Source organism: Pyxicephalus adspersus, chromosome 3 (genome assembly GCF_032062135.1).
Source record: "Pyxicephalus adspersus chromosome 3, UCB_Pads_2.0, whole genome shotgun sequence".
Taxonomy (NCBI): Eukaryota; Metazoa; Chordata; class Amphibia; order Anura; family Pyxicephalidae; genus Pyxicephalus; species Pyxicephalus adspersus.
The window spans coordinates 122,087,491-122,097,187 of NC_092860.1; the positions used below are offsets into that span (position 1 = coordinate 122,087,491).

General features: G+C 39.1%; 1 protein-coding gene across 1 annotated transcript in view; it reads left to right on the forward strand.

Moving 5' to 3' along the window:
- PPAT (phosphoribosyl pyrophosphate amidotransferase) overlaps window positions 1-1,563 on the forward strand; it is a 17,157-nt gene extending 15,594 nt beyond the window's left edge. Inside the window, exons 9-11 of the mRNA XM_072406854.1 lie at window positions 210-225; window positions 472-592; window positions 1,094-1,563. Of these exons, the coding sequence (XP_072262955.1) occupies window positions 210-225; window positions 472-592; window positions 1,094-1,269 (313 nt within the window). The 3' untranslated portion in view covers window positions 1,270-1,563. The remainder of the gene's footprint in view (window positions 1-209; window positions 226-471; window positions 593-1,093) is intronic.
- The last annotated feature ends 8,134 nt before the right edge of the window (window positions 1,564-9,697 follow it).

A 9,697-nucleotide genomic window follows, 5' to 3' on the forward strand; every position in this document is an offset into this window, starting at 1 on the left:
CTCAATACCGCTATTTTGTATTGAATCCAAAACAAAATTATTTGAATTTCCCACCGCTCTGCCTGCCAGCGCCAACGTCACTGGGAAACCGCGTAGATGTCACGTCTCTGCAGTTCGCGGTTGGAGCTGGAAGAAGACAGACATGTCCCCAGGACCTGCGGGGACAGCGACAGACCAAGGTAAGTGGAGGTTTTTGTTTTTTTTTCCAGAATAAAGCGACCCAGAGTGTGATTCGATATTACCGCTTTTTGCACCCAAAAATCCACCCCGAGTTACACTCGGGATTACCGCTAGGGGGGTAACTGTAGATTTGCAGAAAGTGTTTAAAGATGCAGTGCAGGACAATGTGTCAATAAAAATAGGCCAAGGCCACTGCATGTAGAATTGTATTCCGAATTCTAATGGGCTGTCTGACCTAATTTAGTTAATTATTAAAACTGAACTTATAATTTTTTTTTTTTTTTTTTCCAGGTGCATATTCGTGTGGCTTCCCCCCCAATCAAATATCCCTGCTACATGGGGATTAACATTCCTACCAAAGAAGAGCTGATTGCAAAACGTCCAGAATTCAATGACTTGGCAGGCTACATTGGTAAGCAAACCTTGAACTTTTGTGCTAACGCACAGGCTAATAATCTGCTTGTATGTGCGTTGAATAAAACACTCTGTGGCTCCATTCCATCTCCCTGCACTCTTCATGTGACTTGTTCTATAAATAATGATCACGCAGTGTTCATTTAGATACTGCGTATTCACTTCCTCATACATGAATTTCTTGTTACAGATTTGTACAATAAATACGTCAGGATTAGATGACACAACAAGTAAAACACATGGAGTGAAGGGTGAATGCTGACACATTGTAATAATTTTTGGAGGCTTCTGTGGTTTGATATTGCTCAATTCACAAGACCATAAATCAGGTGTTCATATGGACTATGGAGTTATTTGATTCTTTTTTTGTTGGATAGAGATATTTCTTATAGGTCCTGTGCACAGTTCTCTCCATGGAAATTTTAGGTGTATCAAAAAAGGAGTTTATTTAATATTTGCAATCAAAGCTCCGTCTTATATAATGTCCTCTTTCTTCCAGGTGCCAACAGTGTGGTTTACCTGTCTGTGGATGGATTAACTTCTGCAGTTCGCGAGGGCATTAAATCTTTCAAAGAACAAACTGGATTGAATGGCACAACGTCTCCCACATCTTCCTCTCGGGGCCACTGTACAGCTTGTCTTACAGGAGAATATCCAGTGGAACTTGAGTGGTGAATTAAATGTTTGTGACCTTTGTTACCAACTGTCCCCACTGCGCATTTTTATTTATTGGTTTTTATCTGAGGAACAGCTGCTTTTAAAACATCATGAATGAAATGGATTTTCTTGCATTTGAAGACGCACAAATACGTGGCCTTTTTTATATTTCTAATCTAAAAGACTTGAAAACCACTTTACTGTATGGTACAAATTGTCTGCATGTTCTCTTCTGTTTTCTATAGTGAGGAATGTCTGCTTCCTTTTGTCCTGCAATATCTGGAGAGCCGGCAATAAAACATTTTTTTCCTACTTTTTTTTTTTTTATTGTGGTCGGTTAGTTGTTTGTGTGTATCTAGGACCCATGGAAGCTGTGATGGGGGGGAAAAAAAAGTATGGGGCATAGGACTAGTCAGCGGTGTTCCTTGTGGCCTCCATGCCGTGAATCTTCTCCACAATAATAACTTACCTCTGCACTTTCCATGTAAGGTCAGGGTTTTGTTTCCTGATGTCACAACCACAATGTTCTCTGACATTACATTAGGTTGGTTCTTACAATTCATTTATACACCTAAAGCAAAAAGTACAATAGAGCTTAAAGTGTAACTGAACTAAAAAAAAATTAGCAGCACTACACCGTTGCCATCCTTGGGGAGCCCAGGATACTTTATTGAGCATTGTGGGAGGTTTCTGATGTGGGTTACCCCCCTGATCCTCTGTTCAAGTTCATGACCATTATAGCATTTAAAAGTAAAATCCTGATATTTACCTCTGTGTTTATATACTTAACACAGAACTTGATAAATTAACATTTATGTGTTGAGTGGGTAAGTTACAAATCTAAACCTACAACAACCATTTTGTATAACTTACCTAAAAACATAGAACATGGGATATTAATGTTTAAAATTCCAGTTGGTATGCTTGCTCAAGATAGAAGAGACTCCGGGACTGGTAGCAGTCACCAGCACCTAAAGGACAACAGACCAGGTACAAAATACACCTTGCATTTCTTATTAGGCAGTATTTATATAGCACCATCATATTACACAGCGCTGTACAAAGTCCATAGTCATGTCACTAGATGTCCCTCAAAGGGGCTCACAATCTAATGTCCCACCATAGTCCTATGTCTAAGGTCAATTTTGGGGGGTAGCCAATTAACTGCATGTTTTTTGGAATGTGGGAAGAAACCGGCGTACCCAGAGGAAACGCACAAACACAGGGAGAAACTGCAAACTCCATGCAGATAGTGTCGGAGGGGATTTGAACCTGGGTCCTAGCGCTGCAAAGGCCAGAGCACTTATCTCTAAACCACTGTACTGCCCATCCATAAGGGGGAAATTTTAAATGGGAAGTCTGTTAAGATACAAAGCTGTGTATTGGAAACCTTTGTGGAGGTAAAGTTCTCAGAATTGCAACAAGCTTTCCCAGGTTTCAAATAAAGTGTGTATTAGTGTATCTTTCTGAAGGGAAGCCTCAACACATTCCATCTTTTATGTTCCATTTTTGCATATAACAGCCATTATGCGGGTGGGTAAAAAGAAATTTGGAGTAAGAGAATCATCCATTTCCCAGTTACAAGTAATATTAGAGCTGGATATCCTGGTTCGCTAGGGAAAATGGGTGCTCACCCAAAACTCCCTACTCTGGAGTGTAGTGAAAAAAAATGAGATGACTCCATGCATAGTTGTGTATTTAGCACTAAAGGTGCCATATTTCAGGACAATCCTGGAAGTTGAGAATTCCCATTTCATACTGTGGTTAGAGTTAATGGGTCCCATCTGCTGGACCTTGGAGGGAGAATAGTAGACTCTGTGAAACATGGGAAAAACATCTCCTTATATTGAGCTAGGGGCATCATTCTCCAAGATGGCCTGTAAATATTTAGTAACTTGGAAGTGTCAGGGATGTAACCATTTTGCCAAGCCTATTGGGTTGTGGGACTAGTCAACACTGTGAGAAATCACCTTTAGTCTTGTAACAGGTCAGTAGCATAGGATCCAGCCAGTTGGGCCAGTCCATAAGTAATGTAGCTTGGACTACCCTTGAAATAGAAGTCTTGAAAGATTTCTCTATGTTCTTCCTTGTTAATGTGGGGTTTGTAAGTGCTAAAATCAAGCAAGGAGCACACTGAGAAGATGCCACTGGTGCGCCAGGAGAAACATTTGGGGGAATATCAATGTTGTAGGAAAACTGCATTGCTCCATAGAGGGAGATTTGAGGAGAGTTTGTTTTATAAAGGTTTTTTTCCCTTATGCATGAGAGGGAAACAATTTGCGTTACATTTGGTAAGATAGCCAAGGTAGGGAGATAAGTACAATAATTGTCAAACCTGAATAGTTGTGTATCCTTTATAAGGGAGTAATCCTGGGGGAGTATCTGAGTGGGTTAAACAGTACATTAAGGAAAGAAGGTATATATATATATATATATATATATATATATATACACACACACAGTATGCTCTCCATTTGCATAGAGTATGACCTAATATTAGGAAGGAAACCAATAAAGACTTTTTCTATGGCACTTATATATAGAAATAGTTGCATTTTATTTCATTTATCACAATAATAAAAGTTATAACACACAAATAGTGAGTAAACATGTATTGTTAAAATCAATTTGAAAAGTTATACATAGAAAGTCCCAATTCTTTGTGTAGGTCTAAGAAGAGATGGTAAACTGTAACTCAACTCCAACACATTTTGCCCCAAAAGGGCTTCATCAGGGGAACACTGAGTGGCAACTCTGGGAATCAGAGTGTATACCTTGGGAATGATCAAAGAAGGAGATGGAGGTGGATTAGACAGGATGAAATGGTATCACAGGGCAGGGCTGTTTGCTTGGAGGCGTACGGACAGGTTACAGAACGAAAGTTCTCTTATTTGCGTTACACATTCTCCAAATTTTACAGTATACACCCGTGTATAAACCGAGTTTTTCAGCACTCAAAATGTGCTGAAAAAATCTCCCTTGGCTTATACGCCGGTCAAGTGCGAAAAAGCACCCGATCTGGCAGGGGTACGCTGGAGTTGCACCAAAGTTACTGCGGCCCCACGCCGGCGTAACTCTGGGGCCAAATTCAAATATACAGTGTAATCTGATTGTCATACAACATTGTATGACATCAGATTTCAGCTGAAAAAACTCACCTTATCCCTGCAGCTCCTCTTGAGACGTCTTCTTTCTTCAGTCTTCACTCGCCGAATGCAGAGACGAGCTTCAGGGTTTCCTGATGACGTCGGTGCGGCGGGAAATTCAAATAATTTTGTACTGGATTCAATACAAAATAGTTGTATTGAGTCCAATATTAAAAACAAATGATATATAAATATAATTATATATATCATATAAGCTACTGTACAGTTATATTACATTATACACTATTGCTAAAACTTTTTTCTTTTAGTGAGAAGCTGTGATGGCAGAGGCACAAGCAAGTTTCACGTAGTCGGAGTTACGGGCTGTCATGAAGTTTTTGTTTCTCCAGGGAAAGTCAGCCAAGGACATTCACACTGAGATGTCACAAACACTGGGGGAGAAGTGTGAATGTCCTCTTAGTAACCTTAGAATAAAGTGTATTACTGGCACCATCACCAGGTGCAAATAAAGGAATTCATTCTGGGTGGGGGACTAATGTAGCTACCACATCTTGTGACTGGTAAGATAAGTGTACACTGGTGGTTTTGTTTTTTTTTCCCTCTCCACCAACTATCCAAATATTAACAACGGGTGGAATCTATTTTCAATTTTTCTCAATGTGGAACATATTTATTCCATGGTCATACAAGGTTCTGAGTTCATACAAGGTGAAGGGGAAGATGGATTTATCTGGTTTTGGATTCTGCGTGAAAATGAGAACAAAACTCTTATTCTCTCAATCAGTACTGAATAAAATGTACCATAAACCAATGGAAAAAGTATTGGAAGCATGAACGCTCAAAACTTCCTAATAAACTGCAACTAATTACCAATTGGATAAGCCACAGGGTTGTATTCGGGATTAGAAAGTGAATGTCATTGCATCCTGTTTTACATAATGTATTACATAAATGGCCCAACCATTGTTACATGTCCCCATTTGTCCCTTATAAATGAAGTGACAATAATTGTCTGTTTTTGGCCTCTTTGTGCAACATCTCATAAATAGGCTGACAATCATTGCTTGCCTGTGGCTTCTTCCTATCATTGAGGGGAAATGGGGTGTCAATAATTGTCCATGGCTTCTTTGTATCACCCCACATAAATGAGTGTCAATCATGACTTTTCTATGGGATTCTGTGTTATATAAATGTGTGTATGGCTTGGCAGGGTGCTAATACTGCTTGCCTACAGTATCTTGTGACTTTCTTAAAATCGGGTGACAATGATTGCATGTTTTATATAAACTTGTGAACACAGTTAAACAAAATAATAGGACTATAACCAAATGAGTAAACAAAACAGGGAATAGCTGTGAAGTCATAGACAAACCTACTGATGCTTGCTTATATTTTCTTATAATTATTTATATTTTCTTTCTTTAATTATCATTTAATAGTTGTAAAACTATGAAAATACTAAGGAAGAAATAAAGACATTTAAAAAGGAGACCAGATGTCAGAATATAGGATGAGTCCGTATTAGTTGGGAAGTATCAGTACCTGGTAAAAAGGAAGATTCTCACCAGCATGTCATGGCTCATTCAAAACCCCATACTTGCCCCTCGCCTCTTGCTTCTAGGCACAACTTCTTCACAAAGCAAACAAGCAAACTGCAATGATGGCAGAGAAACTGCTTACGGTAACCAAACTCCACATTACTTCCATTATATCATTTGTACATTTAAGTGCTGTTAGAATAATACCGGTAGCTAGCTTTAAAATGAAATAAATGTATCTTTACCTCAATTTGGAACAAATGCATTCTGTAGTAAAAGTTCATACAAAGTAAATGAGAAAATTAGTTGATTTGATTTGGGATTCTACATGAAAATTTGAACAAAACCCTGATTCTTTCTATAAGCAATGAACAAAATGTACCATAAACCAAAAGAAGAGGGATGTACTTGAAATGGCATCTCATAGGATCTCAGAACATCCTCAAAAGCTGAAAGAAATTACCCATCCTCCACATCTGAAATGTGGATCTTGGGATTTTGGAAAGGGATTAGCAAAGGCATACTTTGTCTTACTTATATCTTACAAAGGGGGTGACAATCATTACCCGTGTATTCCCTCCTTGTATCTTCAATGGGTTGACAATCATTACCCGTTCAAATCAAAACCTCTTTGTATTGTAAATTGGGTGACAGTTATTGTCTACCTATAGCCTCCTTGTACCCTAAATGATGTGAAAATCATTACCTGTCTATGGCCTCCTTGTACCCCAAAAGGTGTTGACAACCATTAGGGCAACATTTATTGTCTACCTATGGCCTCCTAAATGGTGTTATAACCTTTACACAACCTTCTTGTACTCTGAATTGGATGGCAATAATTGCCTGCCTATTGCCTCCTTGTAACCTAAATGAGGTGATAATTTTTACCTGTCTATGGTCTTCTTGCATATTATTTTATTGTGATTACTTTTTGATATATAAGCTCAAGGTACTATTATTTTAGCTGTTCTTAGCCTTGTTAAAACCCTGTTTTTTGTTGTTGTATTATAGCGCTCTACCCTTTTGTATATATAATATTGTTGTGTAGCAGCTAAGAGAAATATTAGGTTATAGTGCACAGTATTAGAGTTCTTTCTATTGCTTGTCTATGGCTTCAATCATCTCACATATTTGGGGTAACAATCATTGCATGAATATAGCCCACTTTTGATTTACTTATGAATTGGTGAAAATTATTGTGTGTCATCTGTAAACCAGGTGAACTCTGTTTACCTATAACATTCATTAACACATAACCCCTTTTCAGAAATGATTATCCAATTGTTGTGAAATACACAAACCTACAACTGCCTGTTAATTCCAGTATAACATAGATTTTAAATTATGGCAATACATTTGAAAACAAATCTACAGATACATTTTAAAAGGAGACCAGATGCCAGTATATGTTATAACAGTTCTTGTTTTGGACAGGGAAGTTATTTCAATAAAATTATCCTATATGTATAGTGTAAAGTTAAGACTTTAGCTAAATCTATTACCAGCTCTTCTTATGCAGGCCACCAGTTGTGATGATTGCAGATTACCAATCATATGCTGTATCCCCTTGGGTTAAAAGGATCATCATAAATTGAAATAAAATATTTACCAAGCGTGTAAAAATTATACTGATGGCCACATACGAGGGGGCGCTGAGAAGTTCCTGGCTTTGCCCCCTTCCAGATGAAATAGAAAAATGAGTGTGGGGGCAGATGACAGCCTAATATCTTAGTATGTAACTGTGCCAATATCAGGTCTTTGCGATTCCTAAAACTGTTTTTTCTTTTAGTGAGAAGCTGTGATGGCAGAGGCACAAGCAAGTTTCATGTCGTTGGGAGTTACGGGGCGTCAAAGTTTTTGTTTCTCCAGGGAAAGTGAGCAAAGGACATTCACACTGAGATGTCACAAACACTGGGGGAGAAGGTTCCTTCCTACAGCAATGTCAAAACCTGGATATCTCGTTTCAAGACTGTTGAAGATGAGCCCCACAGTTGGCACCCAGCAACCTGCGATGCTGTCCATGAGCTGATTACTGAGGACTGGCGAATATCCGCAAAAAAGATTGTCATGTTATCACCACTATCCTAGACATGTGCATGCTTTCAGCGAAGTGGGTGCCGAAATGTTTGAACAGTGATCAGAAGAAGGAACGAGTTGAAGCATCCAAAGCCGTTTTGGCCCATTTTGAAGCTGCACAGAACTTTTTGGCTAGGTTAGTGACGGAGGATGAAACCTGGCTCCACATCTATGATCCTGAAACCAAGGAACAGTAAAAGGAATGGTGCCACAGCGTCCCCGTGTCCAAAGAAGTTCCGAACCCAGAAATCAGCCAAAAAAGTCAAACACTCTAGTATCACTAGACAGTGATATGCTAACCTCCTGGACCAGCTGAAGGAGGCAATTAAGACGAAACATTGTGGAAAGTTAACCAAAAGGATCCTTTTTTTGCAGGACAATACACCTGCGCACACGTCCAACGTTGTGGCTGCCAAATGAAACACCCTGGTTTCCAATTGGTCCACCATCCCCCCCTACTCACCTGACCTGGCCCCTTTGGACTATTATCTGTTCCCAAATTTAAAGAAACACCTGAAGGGGCAACGTTTTGAGGACATTTCTGACGTCAAAAATGCTGCCGAGAGCTGGTTTGCAGCCCAACCAAAGGACTTTTATTTGAACGACTCAGAAAAGCTGCAACTACGCTGTACCAAGTGCATGAGTCTCAGGGGGGAATATGTTGACTAAATGTGTTATTTCATAACTCTGGCTCTCTTCTTTCTGGGCAAAGCCAGGAACTTCTCAGCACCTCGTAGGTTCTTGGCTACCTACATTTAGGACACCGCAGAAGCCATACGAAGTCCTGCATGCTCACCAGACTATGATCCACTCACACAGGAGTTAATACACAAACTGGGCAATTTGTGCAATAGTTGCTGTTCCTCATTTGGCACCAGAATAGTAATTTACTCAGCGTCTCCCAGCATTCTGATTTTCATCCTTTTACCAACCACATCTTGCATTTTCTGACTAGTTTTGTCTGTTGGTACTTTTGAGATCACCGGACTTTTGTTACCCAGGTTATCCCATTACATTGAAAGTTTATACCAGCTTCTCTGTGCTACACGATGCTCACTTTACACTACTGGAATTTTAAGACTGCTTTCTTGTTATTGCTCAGTTGAAATGGTCATTTGCTAGAAGGGGAATAATGACATCTTTATTTGATTAGCAGTTCTGCATTAACAACGAGATATGTGCAATTCTCTTAGTTATTGAGCGCTAAAAAAAGAAATTGATATGTACTCCATTAACCCAGACTGGCCTGCCCTTTCCTCTACAACAAACCCTGCATAACTCTTTATGAAGATACAATACCCTATACAATTGTATTGGGTGTCGTTTGCAGCATTTTTGACTATACATTGCTTTTTGTGAGACTTAGACATAAGGATTCATTCTAACAAAACCGATCTCACAAAGATGGCAGCATGCTAAACTGCAGTCATATGTAAACACCACGCACCTCTCACTGAAATATAGAAATCCTACAAAATTGATACTTTACATTAAATGCAGGGCACAGAAAGGCATGAGCATGGTAACCAGACCTTCCTCTACTCTACACTGTGCTCTTTCAATATTTTATCATTGTAACCAACAAGCTGTATCAACTAATTTCACATCCTTGTAACGAAAGAAATATTTCAGGGATATTCAAACTCCTGTTCTGAAAAACACAAGGTGAAAAATGTATAGAGAAATACTGTGAATGACCATCAGAAACCCAGACACAAACATACG